General features: G+C 50.7%; 1 protein-coding gene across 1 annotated transcript in view; it reads right to left on the minus strand.

Moving 5' to 3' along the window:
- The window catches only part of LOC137302327 (very long-chain specific acyl-CoA dehydrogenase, mitochondrial-like), a 43,600-nt gene that overhangs the window by 695 nt on the left and 19,375 nt on the right, over positions 1-23,530 (minus strand). The window contains exons 3-14 of the mRNA XM_067971963.1: positions 21,859-21,930; positions 20,915-20,987; positions 19,679-19,743; positions 16,674-16,808; positions 14,670-14,814; positions 12,413-12,542; positions 11,005-11,130; positions 8,752-8,950; positions 3,667-3,771; positions 2,873-2,959; positions 1,016-1,078; positions 5-85 (exon numbers count right to left, since the gene is read on the minus strand). Of these exons, the coding sequence (XP_067828064.1) occupies positions 5-85; positions 1,016-1,078; positions 2,873-2,959; positions 3,667-3,771; positions 8,752-8,950; positions 11,005-11,130; positions 12,413-12,542; positions 14,670-14,814; positions 16,674-16,808; positions 19,679-19,743; positions 20,915-20,987; positions 21,859-21,930 (1,281 nt within the window). The remainder of the gene's footprint in view (positions 1-4; positions 86-1,015; positions 1,079-2,872; positions 2,960-3,666; positions 3,772-8,751; positions 8,951-11,004; positions 11,131-12,412; positions 12,543-14,669; positions 14,815-16,673; positions 16,809-19,678; positions 19,744-20,914; positions 20,988-21,858; positions 21,931-23,530) is intronic.

The following is a 23,530-nucleotide window of genomic DNA, read 5'->3' on the forward strand; positions in this document are numbered from 1 at the left end:
CCACGAAAAGCCGGAGAATATCATTCGTTCCCTCAAAAATGCGGAAGATCCGAAGGTCCCTCATCACCCGTTCAACCCCGGCATCCTGTCGGCAGAGAAAACCGGTTAGATCACAGCGCTAAACAGTGCAACGCCTCCCTTTTAAAATTCTCATCCTCGTGTTCAAATCCCTCCATGGCCCTCGCCCCCCTCCCTATCTCTGTAACCTCCTCCAGCCCTACAACCCTCCGAGATCTCTGCGCTCCTCCAATTCTGGCCTCTTGCGCATCCCCCGATTTCCTTCGCTCCACCATTGGCGGCCGTGCCTTCAGCTGCCTGGGCCCTAAGCTCTGGAATTCCCTCCCTAAACCTCTCCGCCTCTCTCTCCTCCTTTAAGACGCTCCTTAAAACCTACCTCTTTGACCAAGCTTTTGGTCACCTGTCCTAATATCTCCATTTGTGGCTCGGTGTCAGATTTAGTTTGATAATCGCTCCTGTGAAGCGCCTTGGGGCGTTTTACTCCGTTAAAGGCGCTATATAAATGCAAGTTGCTGTTGTTGTAAATGAAATATTTTGAAATAATTCCGTGCTGGAGATGAGGTCTGAGATAACAGAGTTTCTCCTGTTCATACAGCAATATGTTTAACCAAGATAAGAATCGCCAGTGTCAGCAAACTGATGGAGATAACAACAATTATTCAGCATAGAATCATAGAACAGAATCATAGAAAATTTAAGGCACAAAAGGAGGCCATTCGGCCCATCGTGTCCGTGCCAGCCGAAAATGAGCCATCCAGCCTAATCCCACTTTCCAGCACTTGCATCATTCATAACACTGCTTTGACACTAATTGGATAGCACGATGGGCCGAATGGCCTCCTTCGGTGCTGTGCGATTCTAGTTGTGATTTGCTGCTGTTTTCTGAATTTGATACACACACTCCAGTTGGCTCAAGTGAGACTTTCACTCTTGACCTTTGCTCTAGACAGACATAGACATACAATTGCAAGAGGCTCATTAATAATCCAGCACTGACCTTCATGAACCCCATCCCGCCCATCAGCTGAATACATTCGTCAGTGACAGTCCAGGCTGCCTCCTGCGGAGAGATTGTGAGCAGGGTCAGCTTGATTTTAAGGGGGAATTTCACTTTACCTCCTTTGAATCATTCCCGTCTCAGGCAGCGTGAACTCCGTTTCCCGCAGCCTCCCCTCTTAATCTAGTCATCGATCGTCAGTCGCCCAACTGCTAGAGGGAAGTTTGCGAACCGCCCGCTTACTGTGGTGTAACAAGGGACCTTAATCCAGGGCAGATGCGCAGACTCGCATTTTATTGCTCGGCATTCCCCAAACATCTGGCGGATTGTAACCAACAGCAGGAGAATGGTAAGCCCCTCATGTAAATGTGTGATAGTATGTCACACTTTTACACAAGAGGGGTGTCAGCCGTGGCTCAGTGGGTAGCGCTCCCTCGGCACTGAGTCAAAAGGTCCAAATCCCGCTCCAGAGACTCGAGCACAAAATCCAGGCCGACACTCCCAGTGCAGTACCGTCGGAGGGTCGGTACTGAGGGAGCGCCGCACCGTCGGAGGGTCGGTACTGAGGGAGCGCCGCACCGTCGGAGGGTCGGTACTGAGGGAGCGCCGCACCGTCGGAGGGTCGGTACTGAGGGAGCGCCGCACCGTCGGAGGGTCGGTACTGAGGGAGCGCCGCACCGTCGGAGGGTCGGTACTGAGGGAGCGCCGCACCGTCGGAGGGTCGGTACTGAGGGAGCGCCGCACCGTCGGAGGGTCGGTACTGAGGGAGCGCCGCACCGTCGGAGGGTCGGTACTGAGGGAGCGCCGCACCGTCGGAGGGTCGGTACTGAGGGAGCGCCGCACTGTCGGAGGGTCGGTACTGAGGGAGCGCCGCACCGTCGGAGGGTCGGTACTGAGGGAGCGCCGCACCGTCGGAGGGTCGGTACTGAGGGAGCGCTGCACTGTCGGAGGTGCCGTCTTTTGGATGAGACGTTAAACCGAGGCCCCGTCTGCCCTCTCAGGTGAATGTAAAAGATCCCACAGCCACTATTGGAAGAGGAGCAGGGTGTCCTGGGGCCAATATTTGTCCCTCAAGCAACATCACTAAAAAAAACCCAGATTATCTGCTTATTATCACATTGCTGTTTGTGGGATCTTGCTGTGCGCAAATTGGCTGCCACATTTCCTACATTACAACAGTGAGTACACTTCAAAAAGTACTTAATTGGCTGTAAAGCGCTTTGGGACGTCCTGAGGCGGTGAAAGGGGCTGGAGAAATGCAAGTTCTTGCTTTCTATTTTATTCAAACGTGAGTTGGAGCAGCACGTGGGTGCGCTGAGAGACCGTACCACTGGGTGTTACGTGCCGATTCGTAAAACCCCAGGCTCAGCCGCAATACAGGGCAGAACGAGGAGTGAGGGAGAAATCTCTTCTGCTGTGAAAACCCAAGGGGAGTGTCTTTTAAAAAAAAAAGCGCAGTAAAAAGAAAATTCCCTGAATGGTTCGGAGAATTTATCCGCGAGTAGCTCAGCTGCACAGAGCAGGAAAGGTCCCAGTGGTTCAATCTCCAGTTGGATCTCAGCCAGGGACAGCGATAGGGGGGGGGGGGCGGGGGCGACAATTGACTTCAGTCCCCAGATCGAGTGGGAACCAGCCATGCTGCTCAGCAGCTAACCGTGTGTGCGTCCTTTATTAAAATACAAAGCACTGTGGCTGCCTGGGCAGCGAACGGTACATTTCAGGTTAGTTAAACCTGAGCAAACTCGATGCACTTCTTACTGCACTAGAAACGGGATCGCTGACACTATGTTTAAACCAGATTACTGTTACAGATGGTCCTAACATGTAACCACAGTGCAAACACGCAGTAACACTCACAGACGCAAAGATCTTGCTGATGGCTGCTTCAATCTGGAATTCGGTGGCTCCTGAGTCCATGTTTGCGCTGATCATGTACGCCATTGACTGTGGGAGGGGGGGGAGGTGATAAAACATCATTAGTGTTCAGAGACTTGAATCTCACTGCTGCTGTTTTCTTTGCTCTTTCCTTCTGCCTCTCCTGAAGTCAGCCGGGGCTCAGTGGGGAGCTCTCTCTCTCCCTCTCTCGCCTCTGAGTCAGAAGGTCGTGGGCTCGAGCCCCACTCCAGAGACTTGAGCCCCATAATTCAGGCCGACACTCCCGGTGCCAGTACTGAGGGGGAGCGCTGCACTGTCGGAGGTGCCGTCTTTCAAATGAGACGTTAAACAGAGGTTCCTTCTGCCCTCTTGGGCGGTCATAAAAGATCCCACGGCCACTATTTCAAAGAAGAGCAGGGGAGTTCTCCCCGGTGTCCTGGGGCCGATATTGATCCCTCAACCAAACAGATTATCTGGTCATTATCTCATTGCTGCTTGTGGGATCTTGCTGTGCACAAACTGGCTGCCGCGTTTCCTATGTTACAGCAGTAACTACACTTCAAAAAGTACTTAATTGGCTGTAAAGCGCTTTGGGACGTCCTGAGGTCACGAAAGGCGCTCTAGAAATGCAAGTTCTTTCTGCCTTTCAGAGGGATCTACGCTGCACCTGCGTTGTATCGATAACAGAAGGTAAACTGCAGTCACCGGGTATAAAATTGAAGACTGAGCGCCTGCGCTCCTCACTGCGAGGGGTAGGCGCCCAGTTGTGCCCTTACCTCAGTCACGTACTGCAGTATCGCCATGTGAGCCACCTTCTCCTGGATGGCACCAAAGTTGTGGATCTTATTGCCAAACTGGATGCGGTTAGCAGCATGGTCAACCTAACAGGGCGAGAAACAACCTGAGCATTACAAAAACACACGCACACGGGCACGCGCACGCGCGGGCAGATAGCCTCCGATTTATTTCAAAGAATCAGACAGCACAGAAGGCGGCCATTCGGCCCATCGTGCCTGTGCCAGCTCTTTGAAAGAGCAATCAGATTAGTTCCACTCCCCCTCTGCTCTTTCCCCCAAAGGCCCGCAAATGTGTTTAGGGATTCAAAGTTGGACCTTTCTGGAAGCAACGTACACCAAGTGATGGGAAAACTAGTACAGAAATTAAGGAATTTGGCCGGGGGAGGGGGGAACTAAACTTGGCCCCGGCACCCCCATCGAGGAGGTCAAAGAAAAGAATCCGCTAGGGTTCTGCTCTCAATCGCAATCTAAAGTCTCTGCTGGCAAAAGTGTGTTTGTGGTCGTTAAACTCAGCTCTTGTCCTAACACCCTGCCAACACTCAGCGTCCCTCGCTCGCTCAGAGTGAGCCCCCGGAAGAAATATTAAGAGTGATTTGAGGAGACATTGGACCCAAATCCCAAGTCTGAGGCAGTGCTCTCTGAGAAGGGATGGAAACTGGTTTTGGAGGGGGGGGGGGGGGGGGGGGAGAGGGAAGAAACCCAGTAATAGGGGTAACACCCCCACCTGCAATTGGAAGCTTTTTAATATATAAAAAAAAGCCCACAAACGTGTTGCTGCTGATAATGTGAATGGTCCTTCACCCAGTATTCTGGTGAAATAGTGATTCAAATGAGAATAAATGGGTTTAAAGCTGCTTTTAAAACCTCCTTCGAGATGGCAGATAAAGCGAGTGGGCATGGCAGCCTAGTGGTTATGTCACTGGATGAGTAATCCAGGGGCCTGTACCAAATATTGCAGAGAACGGGAGTTCAAATCCCCACCAACGCAGTTGAATTAAGTTTAAAACATCTGGAAATATAAAGCTGGTTTCAGTGAAAGTGACTCTGACGCTGTCAGATTGTCGTAAAAACCCAATTGGTTCACTAATGTCCTTTAGGGAAGGAAACCGTTACCCGGTCTGGGCCTATAGGTGACTCCAGTCCCACACCAACGTGGTTGACTCTTAACTGCCCTCTGAAGTGGGCCTAGTGAGCCCCTCAGTTGTATCCTTGCCAGCGACACCCACATCCCGAGAATGAATTTAAAAAAAAATCTGTTAACCCGTCACCCACTAATATCAGCCATGATGTGGAGATGCCGGTGATGGACTGGGGTTGACAATTGTAAACAATTTCACAACACCAAGTTATAGTCCAACAAATTTATTTTAAATTCCACAAGCTTTCGGAGGCTTCCTCCTTCCTCAGGTGAACGGAATGGAGGAAGGAGGAAGCCTCCGAAAGCTTGTGGAATTTAAAATAAATTTGTTGGACTATAACTTGCTGTTGTAAAATTGTTTACAACTAATATCAGCAACACTGATTCGCAGGCTAAACATTTAATTTTAAAAATAACCTTTCCCCCTTTAATACCTCGGCTACATTGCAAAAGAAAAATGTTTTAAAACGGGCTCCCCGGCCCACACCAGTACTGTTCCCCACCCAGGCGGCAAACTGCATTTTAACTGTTACCACAACACATGTTTATTTCAAAAGTTGCACAATAATCGGAGAGCAGATCAGTGAGTTATTAGATTCGACACTGATAACAGCCTATCAAGTACTAATACTGAACAGGAAACTTCTTTAAACACAGACAAAGGCTGTGGGACAATTGCTCTCCAAGCTGCCTGCCGGTGAGATGGTGCCCAGAACACGCACCTCATTTAAGATTTGATAAAGAAAAAGAACTCCCATTTCTCCAGCGCCTTTCACCACCTCAGGACATCCCAAAGCGCTTTACAGCCGATTAAGTACTTTTCTGAAGTGTAGTCACTGTTATAATGTAGGAAACTCGGCAGTCAATTTGCGCACAGCAAGATCCCACAAACAGCAATGTGATAATGATCAGATAATCTGTTTTTAGTGATGTTGATTGAGGGATAAATATTGGCCCCAGGACACCGGGGAGAACTCCCCCCTGCTCTTCTTCCAATAGTGGCCGCGGGATCTTTTACCTCTATCTCTAAGCAGCGCTAATCTCCACCGAGAGCTCACCGTCCTCTGGGGTTTGCATTACAGTGGCCCGCCGGAGAAGAAGATGGGGATTAAAGCGTCCAACACAGCAGAAGTTTACATCGACAGCGCAGCGCTCCCTCAGCGCCCACCCTCCGGGGGGCGCAGCGCTCCCTCAGCGCCCACCCTCCGGGGGCGCAGCGCTCCCTCAGCGCCCACCCTCCGGGGGCGCAGCGCTCCCTCAGCGCCCACCCTCCGGGGGCGCAGCGCTCCCTCAGCGCCCACCCTCCGGGGGCGCAGCGCTCCCTCAGCGCCCACCCTCCGGGGGCGCAGCGCTCCCTCAGCGCCCACCCTCCGGGGGCGCAGCGCTCCCTCAGCGCCCACCCTCCGGCGGCGCAGCGCTCCCATAGCGCCCACCCTCCGGGGGCGCAGCGCTCCCTCAATACTGCACTGGAAGTGTCAGCCTGGATTGTGCGCTCAAATCAGCTGCCGTGTTTCCCTACATTACAACAGTGACTACATTTCAAAAGTACGTCATTGGCTGTAAAGTGCTTTGGGACGTCCTGAGGTTGTGAAAGGTGCTATATAAATGCAAGGTAGGGGGGAGGGGAGAAGAGAGGGAAAGTGAGGAGAGAGCAAAAGAATTTGAAATATAAAACATGGCAAGAAAGATCAGTAAAGATTGTTTAATAATGTTTACTTGATATTCTTTTAAATTTGCGGTGGGAAATTCAGTGACAGAAATCAGGTCAGGAAGAATAGTTACGCAAGATCGAGCGAGCACGTGAGGCGAGCAGGCCACAGTTCAGATTAGCATCTCAGCGCATCGCAGGGCGGCAAAACCAAACAAGCAGAATCCAAAAATAATGGTGCCCTGCACATCCTGTCACAAGGCTCAGTTCTCCCCACAACCAGTCGCAGCTGGCCAACTGACAATGCTGAGCCCAGCAGCTTTGACAGAAAGAAAAAAACCCAGAAGTGACAGAAAAGCCGCAGTGGGCTGGGAAATTCCCCACCCATGAGCAGCCCTGTGAGAAAAAAAAAACACTGTGTGCTCTCACCACCACCCCCCCACCCCACCTCCCTTCGCCAATATTCCCTCCTACATTACTGATGGCGCTGACTCCTGTGGGACGACAGTTCCCTAGGACACTGGCACCCCATCCACCACCCTAAACATTCACTCCCTTCACCACCGGCGCACTGTGGCTGCAGTGTGTACCATCCACAGGATGCACTGCAGCAACTCGCCAAGGCTTCTTCGACAGCACCTCCCAAACCCGCGACCTCTACCACCTGGAAGGACAAGGGCAGCAGGCGCATGGGAACAACACCACCTGCACGTTCCCCTCCAAGTCACACACCATCCCGACTTGGAAATATATCGCCGTTCCTTCATCGTCGCTGGGTCAAAATCCTGGAACTCCCTTCCTAACAGCACTGTGGGAGAACCGTCACCACACGGACTGCAGCGGTTCAAGAAGGCGGCTCACCACCACCTTCCCAAGGGCAATTAGGGATGGGCAATAAATGCCGGCCTCGCCAGCGACCCCCATACCTCAAGAATGAAATAAAAAAGAAAACTTTTGCATTCTCTGGTACTTTGCAATAGCACCTATCAGCAAACGCTGCTGGCAAGTGTCAGCAAACTATTCAGTACTGGTGGGCGGTGGGTAATCGCAGCCAAGCACTTCCTGCCCTGGCCCAATATCCTCGCACGTCTACCTTCCAGCAGAAGTCACTGGACGGTGATCGGGAAACCGGGCCGATTTTCCCTTCCTTAATCTCAGGGAAGCTGAAATCACGTGCAGTGTGAAATCCTACTGCCCCCAGTTGAGATCAGCTCACTCAGCAGAGATGGGAGAATGAACCTGGGACTTTCCTGGTCTCTGCAGCTCAGCAACTCTTCTTGATTAAAACACTAACCAGGGCTCAGTGAGTTTATCAAATATAAACTACGCTACATAACAAAAGAACTTGCATTTCTATCGTGCCTTTCACGACCTCAGGACGTCCCAAAGCTCTTTACAGCCAATGGAAGTACCTCTTGAAGTGTAGTCACAGTTGTAATGTAGCGAAAATCGGCAGTCTCCCAGAAACAACAATGAGAGCCCCACTCCACGTGAGCACATTATCTAGGCTGACACTCCCGGGCCGGGACCGAGGGAGCGCCGCGCCGTCGGAGGGCCGGGACCGAGGGAGCGCCGCGCCGTCGGAGGGCCGGGACCGAGGGAGCGCCGCGCCGTCGGAGGGCCGGGACCGAGGGAGCGCCGCGCCGTCGGAGGGCCGGGACCGAGGGAGCGCCGCGCCGCCGGAGGGCCGGGACCGAGGGAGCGCCGCGCCGCCGGAGGGCCGGGACCGAGGGAGCGCCGCGCCGTCGGAGGGTCGGGACCGAGGGAGCGCCGTGCCGTCGGAGGGTCGGGACCGAGGGAGCGCCGTGCCGTCGGAAGGGCTGATTTTCAGATGAGACTTTAAACCGCGGCCCCATCTGCCCCCTCAGGTGGACAGACGTTAAAGATCCCATGGCCACTATTTCGAAGAAGAGCAGGGGAGTTCTCCCCGGTGTCCTGAGGCCAATATTTATCCCTCAACCAACATCACTACAAAAAACAGATTATCTGGTCATTATCACATTGCTGTTTGTGGGATCTTGCTGTGGGCAAATTGGCTGCTGCGTTTCCTACATTACTACAGTTCAAAAAAGTACTCCATTGGCGTTTTGGGACGTCCTGAGGTCACGAAAGGCACGATAGAAATGCAAGTTCCTTTTCTCTTTAGAACTAGATACATGTTTAAAAAAGAAAGATGTCATTGTTTAGTATCACTGAAGGTCGAGTGACTCCGTTAAGTTATTGGCCGGTAGTGGAAGTGAGAGAGCTGTCATTCGGAACGGTTTCAGGGATAACTTACAGCCTTGACGATGACTCCTTTCATGGTCCCAGAGAGAGCAGCTGCCATGCCAAAGCGCCCATTGTTCAAGATATTCATGGCCACCTTAAACCCGCCACCGACCTCTCCCAGAATATTCTCGGCCGGGACCTTGACGTTATCGAAGTAAACCTCTGCTGTGTTCGAGGCTTTAATCCCCATCTTCTTCTCTGGCGGGCCACTGTAACGCAAACGCCAGAGGACGGTGAGAGATCAGTGCTGCTTAGAGATAGAGGCATAGAGCACAAGAGCAAGGAAGTTATGCTAAACTTTTACAAATCACTGGTTAGGCTCCAGCTGGAGTATTGTGTCCAATTCTGGGCACCGCACTTCAGGAAGGATGTCAAGGCCTTGGAGAGGGTGCAGAGGAGATTTACCAGAACGGTACCAGGGATGAGGGACTTCAGTTACGCGGAGAGACTGGAGAAGCTGGGATCGTTCTTCTTAGAGCAGAGAAGGTTAAGGGGAGATTTAATAGAGGTGTTCAAAATTATGAAGGGTTTTGATAGAGTTAATAAGGAGAAACTGTTTCCATTGGCAGAAGGGTCGGTAACCAGAGGACACAGTTTTAAGGAAATTGGCAAAAGAGATGAGGAGAAATCTTTTTACGCAGCGAGTTGTTCTGATCTGGAACGCGCTGCCTGAAAGGGCGGTGGAAGCAGATTCAATAATAACTTTCAAAATGTGAATTGGATAAATATTTGAAGGGGAAAAATTTGCAGCGCTATGGGGAAAGAGCAGGATGAGTGGGACTAATTGGATAGCTCTTTCAAAGAGCTGGCACAGGCACGATGGGCCGAACGGCCTCCTTCTGTGCTGTATGATTCCACGCCACATCCACCAGTGACGGAGACACTTCAGTTGATTTTCCTCAGGCCGTCCATGCCTTCAACCGAAGACACTTCATTCTCTCGCTGATCTGTAATCGTCACTATTAGAATTTTCTACAGCTCGATATCTCGCTCTGCGCTGAATTAGTTCTCAGCCGTGGCAGCCTTTGGGGGGCTGTAATTGGCTGCGGTGGGCCTAGGCCAGGGGAAGGAGAGGAAAAAGATGAATCGGACGCAGCCAGCGTGTCAGATCTGTTCAGGCGCTGTCGTTTCAGGACTGCTGCTGGAATGTGCTTGTGCGTTGATTTTGCGCGAGGTCAGGAATGGTTTCTGCTGCGATCCCCCCACGCGAGAACCACCGTATTCAGGAGAGGAGCGGAGGGGAGAAACCTGAGGGTAGAAGAACTTTACACCGGGGGAAAGGCGGGCGGTGGGGGGGGGGGGTTTGATTACAGCGTAACGAGTTTAGATAGGCTGTTTCCATTATAAACGTGGACAAAGGAACGGACGCAGATGTGCGATGGTCGGTGTCGGCCGTGGGCAGCATTACTCTCACCACTGAATCAGAAGGTGGTGGGTTCAAGTCCCATTCCAGGGACTTGAGCCCCATAATCCAGGCTGACACTCCCAGTGCAGTACAGAGGGAGCGCCGCACTGTCGGAGGTGCCGTCTTTCAGATGAGACGTTAAACCGAGGTCCCGTCTGTCCTCTCAGGTGGATTTCGAAGAAGAGCAGGGGGAGTTCTCCCCGGTGTCCTGGGCCAATATTTATCCCTCAACCAACATCACTAAAAAACAGATTATCTGGTCATTTATCACATTGTTGTTTGTGGGATCTTGCTGTGTGCAAATTGGCTGCTGCGTTTCCTACATTACAACAGTGGCTACACTTCAAAAAGTACTTCATTGGCTGTGAAGCGCTTTGGGACATCCTGAGGTGGTGAAAGGGGCTGTGGAAATGCAAGTTTTCTCCTTATTGTCAATATATTACACGTTGATCTCCCATTTCTTGACTGAAAATGTGTAGCGTCAAGTGTAACGTTCAGGCTAAGGGGATGGTGGGGGAGGGGGGATAATTAGAGCAGGATGTGCAGATGTAATTCAGTCTTCATCTTAAAGTCATACATTATGTTTATATTTCCATAATACGTCCACATTTATAATGGAAACTGCCTATGTAAACTTGTTACACTGTAATTGCATCCTCCTGCCAGGGGGCGCTAATATGTTTCACTGGGGTGGGGGGGGGGTGGCGGGGAAAGAGTGCAGTTACAGTGTGACAAGTTTACATAGGAAGTTTACACTATAAATGCGGAGACAGGAGTTTCGAATGGAGCAAGCTGACTAGAAACGGGCAGAGACGCGAGGTTTCATAGCCACACACATTAAACACGTACACAACTTACTTAGTCACCCCACCGAAACCTCGCTCCACAACGAACGTGGTGATTTTGTCCTTCACTTCACCGGTGGTTTCGTCTTTCACCGGCATCTTAGCGAACACGGTGAAGATATCCGCCAGGCCACCGTTACTGCCAAAACACACAGGTACGATTACAGGGTTACCGTCGTGCTCGTACACACATGAACTGCTACAAGAGTTTTTTTTTAAAATTAAAAGCATCAGTGCTCCGATGGATCAGGGACACAGTAACCCGGTGGTAATGGAGATGGAGATGGAGATTGGGTGTACAAATCCCAGCATCGCAAATTGTGAGACTGACATTCAATGGTCCAAATCTTGCTGGAAAAAATGACAGCGAGTTCAGTTCACAATCCAGGCCGTTCTTAACGCGCAAATCAGCCAGCAAACTCAGGCGAAGAAGAGATATGCCGTGAATTGCGAGTTTAGCCTCGCGAAAGCGACATCTCACCCTCAACCTCCCCGTGAGTTTTGTGAAGTTGCTGCATTTGCGCATTAATTGCCCATTAAACTCGCCGCAGAACATTAGGGCTGGTACTTAACAGCGTGCGTACCCTTTTAATGATGTGATGCAATGCCAATCAACCTCTCTGGCCAGAAATGCTGTTCAGTCTCTTTCCTGCATGTAGTAAATTCACCTTAGAGATTTAAAGTATTTAAAAAAATTTTTTTTTTCTTACTTTTCCTTTCTGTCTCTTTTCTCTCTCCTTTAATCCAATCTTTCTTTCCCTCTCTTTATTTCTCTTTCTGTACCTGGTTTGACTCTAATTCACCCTCTTTCCTTCTCAGTCGTTCCTCATTCCTTAAATCTCACTGGTTACGGAGACAGACTGTTGGCCCCCGTCGCTCACTAAGGCCCCAGATGCCCCGTTATCAGCTCGCACTTCCAGCAACTTACAGGGCAAAAATAAAAATGCGAGCTGAAGGTTGCAGGGAAGAGTCTAACTAACGGGGGAACACTCTGAGGTGCCCAACTCCAGCAAATTCTGGGCCAGTATCTCTGGGCTTTGTGTGGGCTTGCACCAAAAAAAAAAGGCAAAGCTGCTGGATTGTTGTAAAAAGCCAAGGCGCCATATAAATGCAAACTGTTGTCCACTCTAATCCCTGCCCTGTCCCGTGTGCATTCGTCCCTTTCAAATCCTTGTTCAATTCCTTTTTAAGTGATGGTACAGTGTCTGCCTCAATAGTCCCACGTTCTCATAACCTTCCGTGTGAAAACATTTCTTCGAACTTCCCCTTCGTTCCTCCAGTGCTAATCCTCGGTTTGTGTCCCCCCGGGCACGATTCACCAACCAGTGGGAGCAATCTTTCACTGTTTACCCTTTCATCACTGTCTGTGGTTACAACCCCCGACTCTGCCAGGTGACCCCCCCCGACACCCCACCCCATACCTGATCCAGATTTTGCCCCCGTTCAGGGTGTAGTATTTTCCGCAGCTGCTTTCGACGGCGGTGGTTTTAATGGAGGCTGCATCAGAGCCACTCGCGGGCTCGGTCAGGCAGAAGGCAGCGATGGTCTCACCTGGGCAAAATAGAAAATAAAAAGAACTTGCATTTACATAGCACCTTTCACAACCCCAGGACGCCCCAAAGCGCTTCACAGCCAATTAAGTACTTTTTGAAGCGTAGTCACTGCTGTAACCTATGAAACGGGGCAGCCAATTTGCGCACAGCAAGCTCCCACAAACAGCAATGTGATAAATGATCAGATCATCTGCTTTTAGTCATGTTGGTTGAGGGATAAATATTGGCCAGGACACCGGGGAGAACTCTACTGCTCTTCTTCGAAATAGTGCCTCAGTTTAACGTCTCATCCGAAAGACGGCACCTCCGACAGTGCGGCGCTCCCTCGGTACTGACCCTCCGACAGTGCGGCGCTCCCTCGGTACCGACCCTCCGACAGTGCGGCGCTCCCTCGGCACCGACCCTCCGACGGTGCGGCGCTCCCTCGGTACTGACCCTCCGACGGTGCGGCGCTCCCTCGGTACTGACCCTCCGACAGCGCGGCGCTCCCTCGGCACTGACACTGGGCGTGTCGGCCTGGATTTTGTGCTCAAGTCTCTGGAGCGGGACTTGAACACACAACCTTCTGACCGAGAGGCGAGACGCTACCCAGTGAGCCACGGCTGACAACATATGGAATAATTCTGTTTTGGGAGGATGGGGGCGGGGCAAGGATATAACAAAGGTAAGATAATATTTAGGTCAGTGACACTCAGAATACAAGCCGGGGGGGGGGGGAATGGGACTGCCTCCCCTTCGCCCGAGTCCCTGGGTAAACCTCCTCCTGCAGGTCCCCCTATCCTTCCATTCAAGACCTGCCCGGTTGTGGGATGTTGGGGTTAAGTGCTGCTCCTTCACCTCCAGTGAAAGAAGACGTGGGAATGATATTTGGAGGCAGGGTTATCCCAGCTCCCATACAGCACGTGAAAGGGGCCGTATTGATCAAACTGTGGGGAAAGAGACTGGCATCCCGTCACTCCACCAAACAGCGCACCGAGCGTGGGCCTTGAGCAGGGCACTGGCTGGGATCAAGCAGAAGTTACTGAGCAACGCTGATTTAGAGTTTGTGGGATGTGAGAACATAGATGGCACATCATTACACAATACTACGGATGGGACAATGCCTACAAGTCCTCCCAGGGGATTTCTCAGGTGGAAAAGGATGCAAGTGGCCAGATGCCTGCATCAAAAGATATCTTTTTGTGCTCAAACGCAAGAGCTAACATCATTAATCACGCCTCTGATACAGGTACAGCCCGGGTTAGATACAGAGTAAAGCTCCCTCTACACTGTCCCATCAAACACTCCCAGGGCAGGTACAGCACGGGTTACTTACAGAGTAAAGCTCCCTCTACACTGTCCCATCAAACACTCCCAGGGCAGGTACAGCACGGGTTAGATACAGAGTAAAGCTCCCTCTACACTGTCCCATTAAACACTCCCAGGGCAGGTACAGGGTTAGATACAGAGTAAAGCTCCCTCTACACTGTCCCATCAAACACGCCCAGGGCAGGTACAGCACGGGTTAGATACAGAGTAAAGCTCCCTCTACACTGTCCCATCAAACACTCCCAGGGCAGGTACAGGGTTAGATACAGAGTAAAGCTCCCTCTACACTGTCCCATCAAACACGCCCAGGGCAGGTACAGGGTTAGATACAGAGTAAAGCTCCCTCTACACTGTCCCAAACACTCGCAGGGGAGGTACAGCACGGGTTAGATACAGAGTAAAGCTCCCTCTACACTGTCCCATCAAACACTCCCAGGGCAGGTACAGGGTTAGATACAGAGTAAAGCTCCCTCTACACTGTCCCATCAAACACTCCCAGGGCAGGTACAGCACGGGTTAGATGCAGAGTAAAGCTCCCTCTACACTGTCCCCAACAGCATAGTGTGACATTTTTCCACCTCCCACATCAGTCGGCTCCGGATGAAACTGCAACTCGCCTCCAATTCAACATACTTTTCTGCCTAACAGGAACCAGGTTTCACAAAGGACCCTTACACCCAGCAGAGGAGAGGAAACTTCCACTGTGGACTAGATTTGAATGCTGGTCTCAAGTGATGAAATGTTCGGGTCTCGCCAAGCGACTCCCCCCCTCCCTCCCTCCCCCCCCCCCACCGAACCCTCCGTCACTGCTGCATACCTGTAGCCAGCTTTGGAAGATACATCTTCTTCTGGGCATCGGTTCCAAACAGGAGGATCCCTTTAAAGCCGATGGACTGGTGCGCGCCCAGAGTAATGCCCACACCCAGGTCATGCATGCCAACAATCTCAACCAGCCGAGCATACTAACAAAAAAAAACATTATTCATTTAAGCACAAGGTGACGCTTGGCACATGCACAAAATCCAGCCAGCTCTCCTCACGACGGGCAGCGGCCGCGGGCAGGGTCCTGTGCTCGCACGCGCTGGCCTCGGACTTTTCTTTCCTCCAGTGAAGGTTCGTTTCTCAGCTCTGCTGATGCCAATCCGGGAGACAGAAGGGGCCTCCGGCTCAAAATGGAGTCCCAACATCTGGCAGCGCAGCACGTTGAATCATACAGCACAACAAGAGGCGGCCATTCGGCCCATCGTGCCTGCGCCGGCTCTTTGAAAGAGCTATCCAATTAGTCCCACTGCCCCCCCCCTGCTCTTTCCCCAGAGCCATGCAAGTTTTCTCCCCTTCAAGTATTTATCCAATTATCTTAAATCTGTGTCCTCTGGTTACCGACCCTCCTGCCACTGGAAACAGTTTCTCCTTATTTACTCTATCAAAACCCCTCATGATTTTGAACCCCTCGATTAAATCTCCCCTTAACCTTCTCCGCTCTAAGGAGAACAATCCCAGCTTCTCCAGTCTCTCCACATAACTGAAGTCCCTCATCCCTGGGACCATTTTGGTAAATCACCCACGGCACCCTCTCACACATAAGAATGGCCACTGGAACAAGCTGCCTGAGGAGCAGCACCTGACAGCGGTAACGGGAGGGCAGACTGTGAAATGCCTTACAGTACAGTGATGGACCAGAGAGGCAATGAAGAAGTTACCGGACAATTCAGTGATTCTTATCTGAAAATCAGGGAAGGAAGGGGCTGGGAGATGGAAAAATAAAACTTCATTGAAAAATTCTCCACTCAGGAGATGGGAATGCAAAGCAGTGGAAAGACCTGCAACCTCCCCATCCACTGTACCGGAGAGGTAAGTGCACACCGGCTTTATTTCTGAAGATTCAGGTTCGCATATCCTTCATCTGCAGAAAAAAAAACACAATTCTTCAAACGAAGCCTCAGGATGTTCGAACTGATGTACTGCCCTCTAACGGAGAGTACCTCAACGTCTCACAGTCCCAGCAACGTCTGGTAAATACTGGCGCCCCCCCCCCACACCGGCTTGGCGAGTAAATGCACCAAGCGGTGCGGTACTGAGCCACACGGTCCGCCAGGCTCGATCCTTGCTTTGTGCCGAGTTACTTGTCCTTAACCAAAAAGGCAGCAAGACCATTACGATCTTTCTCAGACTCCTGTGCGTTACGGAAGTGGGGGGGAGGGGGGGGGGGGGGGGGGAGAGAAAAACCAAATCGGCCAGAGAACAGCTCCTGATTCCTGCCCGGTGACGCCCCCCCACCACCACCCAGATAGAAGGTGCGGGCGCGGGCATTCGGTGAAGACAACGCCCACGGGCTCAGCTGCGATGCCCCTAGTGGTTGAATATCCTTCTGACTCGAGTTGGCCCAACAAGGGGCGAGGGGGTGCGGGCGGCTTCGCGCAACAGTGGGACTGCATCCCACCTTCAGGGAGGAAGGGGCATAAGAACAGGAGGAGGCCATTCAGCCCCTCGAGCCCGTTCCGCCATTCAATCGGATCGTGGCTGGTCTGTATCTTAACTCCATTTACCCGCCTTGGTTCCGTAACCCTTGACATCCTTACCCAACAAAATTTCAAGACGGAGATTGATAGATTTATCAATTGACTCCCAGCCTCAACAGCATTTTGTGGGCGGGGGAGTGTTCCTGATTTCCAATCCCCTTTGTGTGAAGAAGTGCTTCCTCGAGGAGATAAAACTGGCAGGGAAATAAAACCCCCCACTGTGAACAAAGTTTGGGTGCTCGCGCCTGCTGCTAATGCCTGTACACACACACACACACACACCGCCCCTCCGTCTGTTTTACCTGCGTGTTAGTGAGACCAAGGCCTCCCAGCTCTGACGGCACCTGCAGTCCGAACGCCCCCATCTCCTTCAGACCTTCCATTGTACTGTCCTCCACTTTCTCCAGAGCGTCGTTTGCTGCTGGGTCATTGACCTCCTGCAGGGGCAAAGGTCAAGGTCCACATTTGGGGTGCTCGTTCGTACCGTACCACCTGCCGTTTGCAAAGATTACCCGGATGACCTACATTGGCTCCCGGTCTGGCAACGCCTCGGTTTTTAAATTCTCATCCTTGTTTTCAAATCCCTCCATGGCCCTCGCCCCCCCTCCCTATCTCTGTAACCTCCTCCAGCCCCTACGACCCTCCGAGATCTCTGCGCTCCTCCAATTCTGGCCTCTTGCGCATCCCCCCGATTCCCATCGCTCCACCATTGGCGGCCGTGCCTTCAGCTGCCCGGGCCCTAAGCTCTGGAATTCCCTCCCTAAACCTCTCCGCCTCTCTCTCCTCCTTTAAGACGCTCCTTAAAAACCTCCCTCTTTGACCAAGCTTTTGGTCACCTGTCCTAATATCTCTTTATGTAGCTCCTGCCAAATTTTGTTTGATAATCGCTCCTGTGAAGCGCCTGGGGACGTTTTACTACGTTAAAAGCACTGTATAAGTGCAAGTTGCTGTTGTTTAGAATACCACAAGCACCACAGGCAGAACGCTTGCCTCAATCAGCAAAAAGCCACTAGGCAGCCTTGGGGCTGTTTCTCTGTTGAGGAACAAGGGTGCTGGGAAGTGCAGGGCAGCACCAAGGTCGGAAAGGGTGGGAAGTGAGATAAATCAGGAAGTAACGGTTAGGTGGCACTAGAATCATAGAATGGTTACAGCACTGGAGGCCGCCATTTGGCCCGTCGAGCCCGTACTGGCTCTTTGTAATAGCAATCCAGTTAGTCCCACTCCCCTGCTCTTTTCCCCCATAGCCCTGCAAAAATTTTTTCCCTTCAAGTATTTATCGAATTCCTATTTGAAAGCCATGATTGAATCTGCTTCCATCTCCCTTTCAGGCAGCGCGTTCCAGATCATAACAACTCGCTGCGTATAAAAGTTTTTCATCATGTCGCCTTTGGCTCTTGCCAATCACCTTAAATCTGTGTCCTCTGGTTCTCGACCCTTCCACCAATGGGAACAGTTTCTCTTTATTAACTTTATCTAAATCGTTCATGATTTTGAACACCTCTATCAAATCTCCTCTCAACCTTTTCTGCTCTAAGGAGAACAACCCCAGCTTCTCCAGTCTATCCAAGTAACTGAAGTCCCTCATCCCTGGGACCATTCTAGTAAATCTTTTCCGCACCCTCTCTAAGGCCTTCACATTCTTCCTAAAGTGCGGTGATTAAGCAAATTGGACCCAATATTCCAGTTGTGGCCAAATCAGTGTTTATAAAGGTTCATCATAACTTCCTTGCTTTTGTACTCTATGCCTGTATTTATAAAGCCCAGGGCTGGGGTTTTAAAAGCCTTGTGGATTGTAGGAGGAAGGGAAGATTTCGAGAAGTTGCACAGTTTTGGGAGCAGGAGGACTGTAGCAGGACAGAGTATTTAGGACACAGGAGGAGCAAGGCAGCAAACTTCAGGTGGCTTTAGCAGTATGGATAAAATAGAGAGGGATGAGAACCATTCGGGTGGAGCCGCTCAATAAGGAGAGAGCAAGGAGGAGAAGCAGCACGAAAGAGGGCACGTTTGCACTTTTAGATCAGGGTGTGTGAGTTTTTCCCATTGCACACTGGATGCTTAGTGCAAATTGCACAACCATTGTGTTATCCACTTTAATTCACAAACTTTCACTTGAATGCAGTTGCTCCTCTTCAGTATTGTCAACATTCCTGAAACAGGAGCAGGAGTTGGCCATTCGGCCCCTCGAGCCTGCTCCGCCATTCAATCAGATCATGGCTGATCTTCAACCTCAACTCCACTTTCCCGCCCGATCCCCATATTCCTTGATTCCAGTAGAGTCCAAAAATGCTAGGAGGCTGCTCGAAAGCCCTGCTTTGGAAGCTAGATAAAACTCCTTGCATTTATATCGCGCCTTTAAATGTAGTAAAACATCCCAAGGTGCTGTAGAGATCCTTCTCCAGCTGCTGATTTAGGATCTCCAGGGACAGAAACTGGTGAAAATACAAAGCATCTGGAAAGAGCAGAGTGGCTAATGGTTCATTCAGAGACCCCCATCAGAACCAGGAACTTGACCCAAAGCATTAACCTCTCGTTCTCTCTTTTCAGCTGCTGATGGACGGCCTTTTATCTCCAGCAGTTTCCCATTTATTTCAGATGTCGAGTATTCATAGACTTTTTAATCACGAAAAAAAATGTCCAGTGACAGGAGAGGTTGAATGCCCTCTGCTGGGGGACTCCAGACCTGCAGCGTCAGGCAAGAGTGTGTATATGAGTGAAAGAGAGAAAGAAAGGAAGAGAGAGAGAGAGGGAGGAAGAGAGAAAGAAAGAGAGAGGAAGAGAGAAAGAAAGAGAGAGGGAGGGAGAAAGAAAGAAAGAGAGGGAGGGAGAAAGAAAGAAAGAAAGAGAGGGAGGGAGAAAGAAAGAAAGGGAGGAAGAGGGAAAGGGAGGGAGAGAGAGAGAGAGAGAGAGAGAGAAAGAGAGGGAGAGAGAGAAAGAGAGGGAGAGAGAGAGAGAGGGAGAGAGAAAGAGAGGGAGAGAGAAAGAGAGGGAGAGAGAGAAAGAGAGGGAGAGAGAGAGAGGGAGAGAGAAAGAGAGGGAGAGAGAGAAAGAGAGGGAGAGAGAGAAAGAGAGGGAGAGAGAGGGAGAGAGAAAGAGAGGGAGAGAGAGAAAGAGAGGGAGAGAGAGAGAGAGGGAGAGAGAAAGAGAGGGAGAGAGAGAAAGAGAGGGAGAGAGAGAGAGAGGGAGAGAGAAAGAGAGATTGATTGATTGATTGATTGATTGTTGGTTGTGAGAACTATATGCTGGCACAGATAATGCTCCAGGAGAATGTCTAGTGATTTGTTTTCTTGTATAGATTAAAATAAGTTACCTGGAAAAACTTGCTGACCGGTCCCACCAGTTCTTGGAGAAACTGTGCCTGCTCATCATTCAGAACTGTACAAACACACATTCAAGGAGTGGCGTTAGTTAACCTTCCAGGGGAAAAAAAAACACTTTTGTTACATCTTGAAAACTTTCAAATTTTCCTTTCCTCTCTTTCTGTCCCCCTACCCCTCCCCTGAAGACCCCACTTCACGCTGGCTGGGGTTCTGTTCTACAGCCCCCCCCCCCCCCCCCAATTCTTGCCCAAGTGCTATCCAACTCGCTGAGAGTCACAACTGAGCCTGATCCTGTCCTCACCCAATATAGGAAACAATCCAGCCAGGATTCCCCACGCCTGATCACTATCCAGCCAGGATTCCCCACGCCTGATCACTATCCAGCCAGGATTCCCCACGCCTGATCACTATCCAGCCAGGATTCCCCACGCCTGATCACTATCCAGCCAGGATTCCCCACGCCTGATCACTATCCAGTGATGTCTGCCAGGATGGAGATGTTCTGGGCACCGCACCTCAGGATAGATTGGCCTTGGAGGGGGTGCAGCGCAGATTCACCAGACTGATACCGGGGTTAAAAGGATTAATTTATGACGACAGGTCGCACAGACTGGGCTTGTATTCCCCTCAATAAAGAAGATTAAGGGGTGATCTAATCGAGGGGTTTAAGATGATTAAAGGATTTGATAGGGTCGATAGAGAGAAACTATTTCCTCTGGTGGGGGGAGTCCAGAACAAGGGGGCAGAACCTTAAAATTAGAGCCAGGCCGTTCAGGGGTGATGTCAGGAAGCACTTCTTCACACAAAGGGGAGTGGGAATCTGGAACTCTCTCCCCCAAAAAGCTGTTGAGGCTGGGGGTCAATTGAAAATTTCAAAACTGAGATTGATGGATTTTTGTTGGGTGAGGGGATTAAGGGTTACAGAACCAAGGCGGGTAAATGGAGTTAAGATACAGATCAGCCATGATCAAACTGAATGGCAGAACAGGCTCGAGGGGCTGAATGGCCTCCTCCTGTTCCTATATTCCTATATCTGATGTTGCAGAATTTGGTTGGGTTTGCTGCAGATATTGATGGTGCCTTGCTGTTGGTAGTTTGGCTACAGGCAGTGCCAGCGAGAAGCAAGATGGCACAATGCCCATGTTGCTTGGTTACCAACAGACCCCGGCAAGTTCATGTTTTACACCTTTGTACCTAATTTTAAAAAAAACATTCTTCACACGTACCTGAGGGGAAGGGGAATACCTGCTGAGTTTGGATCTGGCCCCGAAACATGTTCACAGCGAAGGACTTTGAATCCTGAAATGGCGAGAGAGAGAAAAGTGTCACTCGATCACCCCCATTGGCATGCCCACTCGTACCCCCTCCCCACCACCTCCTCCTCCTCCTCTCCTACAGCTTTCCTCCTCTCCCACGTGGGCCGCTCAAGCCCTCAGGCCCCCTGGCCAAACGGCCAGTTTTCTGGACAACGAGCGTCAGCAGATTACTCAAAGGCAAAGAAAGAACGAACTTGCCTTTCACGACCCCAGGACGCCCCAAAGCGCTTTACAGCCAATCAAGTACTTTTGAAGCGTAGTCACTGTTGTAATGCAGGAAACGCGGCAGCGAATTTTGCACACAGCAAGATCCCACAAACAGCAACGTGATAACGACCAGATAATCTGTTTTTAAACGATGTTGGTTGAGGGATAAATATTAGCCAGTTCACCGGGCAGAACTCCCCTGCTCTCCTTCGAAATATTGGCCGTGGGATCTTTTACGTCCACCTGAGAGGGCTGACGGGGCCTCGGTTTAACGTCTCATCCGGAAGACGGCACCTCCGACAGTGCAGCACTCCCTCAGTACTACACCGGGAGCGTCAGCCTGGATTATGGGGCTCGAGTCTCTGGAATGGGGCTCGAGCCCACAACCTTCTGCCTCAAGTGGTGAGAGGGCCACCCACTGAGCCACGGCTGACACAGGTAGGCACAGATTGGTTAAAGCCAACCTTTAGGGGCTCAAGTGCGCACAAGGAGCAATGTTTACCAGCACTGGTAAGGCTCCTCTTGCTTGCAAAGCTAGGACCACCCCACCTCACACCCGCCCCAATCTACATCCCCTGGACGGTCAAATACTTAGTAGCAGGAGGTTATCTCACCACAAACCCACAGACAAGTCTGTGAAGACGTACCGTGGCGACAATCCTCTTGTCCCTTGTCGTTTTCGTAGTCGTGGAGTCAGTGGCTGCTTTCTCCAAGACCGCCTGATATAAAAAAAGTTGGTTTGGGGAGGGGAGGGGGGGGGGGGGGGAAAGAGAGGGAAAAAAAGAACATAAGAACTTAAGAAATAGGAGCAGGAGTTGGCCATTCGGCCCCTCGAGCCTGCTCCGCCATTCAATCAGATCATGGCTGATCTTCGACCTCAACTCCACTTTCTCGCCCGATCCCTTGATTCCCCTAGAGTCCAAAAATCCATTGATCTCAGCCTTGAATATACTCAACGACTGAGCCTCCACAGCCCTCTGGGGTAGAGAATTCCAAAGATTCACAACCCTCTGAGTGAAGAAATGTTTGCTCATCTTGGTCCTCCGACCGTTAGGCACAATCAGTTAAAGAACGCACGCGGCCTGTCCCGTTACTTTAGGGAACAGAAGCAGGCAGGAGAACAAGAAAATGCCACTCAGCCCACGAGACCTGCTTCTCACGTGTTACGTGAATTAATAAGTTGAAACATTTTAAGTCATGTGAAGGGCGTTTGGTCATTGCCAAGTCTCTTTAATGATGATGTGTGTTTGTCTCTTTCATGGTTGTAAACCATCAACACCTTCAGTATTTCACCTTCACGAGTTGTCAATCACACTCTAAGGAAGCAGGTAGTTTGCATTAAATATCTCAGTAAATGGTCACTTGATGAATGCAAGCCTCTTCATGTGCATGTTGGCAGTGGTACCGGGACAGAACCCTGAGCTGCCAACCACATCATTACAGGCAACTGTTCACAGGCAGGACTTCCATCTTAAATGATTGCACAGGTAGCTTCAATGGTGCATGTTTGAGAATCCCTACGTGGTCAGTTTTTGGTAAAATATTAAGATGCCTATGTGGCAAAGAAGCAGAATGCAAAATGGTTAGAAAGGGTTAATTAGTTAGTAACTGAGATTGGTACAGGTGGCCTGGCCTCCTGCTGGGCCATATGTTTGCGTAGTCAGCAGGTTTGCATGGTCTTAGCAATATAGGTCTTTGATGTGATTCAAGGACTGGTCTGAATGTCTCCATGTTTATGGCAGATCAACATAGGTAACGAGCTTAGCCAAAGTTGAAAGACATTCCAGGTTGGGAGATAAGGAACAGAAGGAACAGGGAAGAACATTCCAAGTTGGAAGGTGAGGAAGTATCCCCTTTGATGTCTAACAGCAGCATGATCAGCACATGGACGATTTATGATTGGCCGGAAATAATGTAACCTCGCATGGCAACCTATGTCTGGCTTATGATTGGTGTTGACCCTCGTTAAGTATGTTCCAACCCCTATTGATTTGTATAAAAACGTGTGGATTTCTGTATGTTTTTGTTCTTGCTCTGCCAGCATAGAGGGACTCTATCAGGAGTCCAAATCAATGCTGCAGACTAAGAACCCTGCTATTAAAGTTGTGATGAACTTTAAAATGTATTCGACTTCAGTTTTTACTGAACCAGACTGAGGGGAAAGAATCCGGATCGTCATTTGGTGGCCCGTACGGGGATCTTAACGGTCGTTCACCGAGAGTTCGCGGAGTAAGAGGCGGATTGTCTCAGACACGGAGGAAGGAAATGGCACCCCGATGTAAGTAGTCTTAATTTACTACGTCGGTTTTCTTCCAATCC

Source organism: Heptranchias perlo, chromosome 35 (assembly GCF_035084215.1).
Source record: "Heptranchias perlo isolate sHepPer1 chromosome 35, sHepPer1.hap1, whole genome shotgun sequence".
In the NCBI taxonomy this organism is placed as follows: domain Eukaryota; kingdom Metazoa; phylum Chordata; class Chondrichthyes; order Hexanchiformes; family Hexanchidae; genus Heptranchias; species Heptranchias perlo.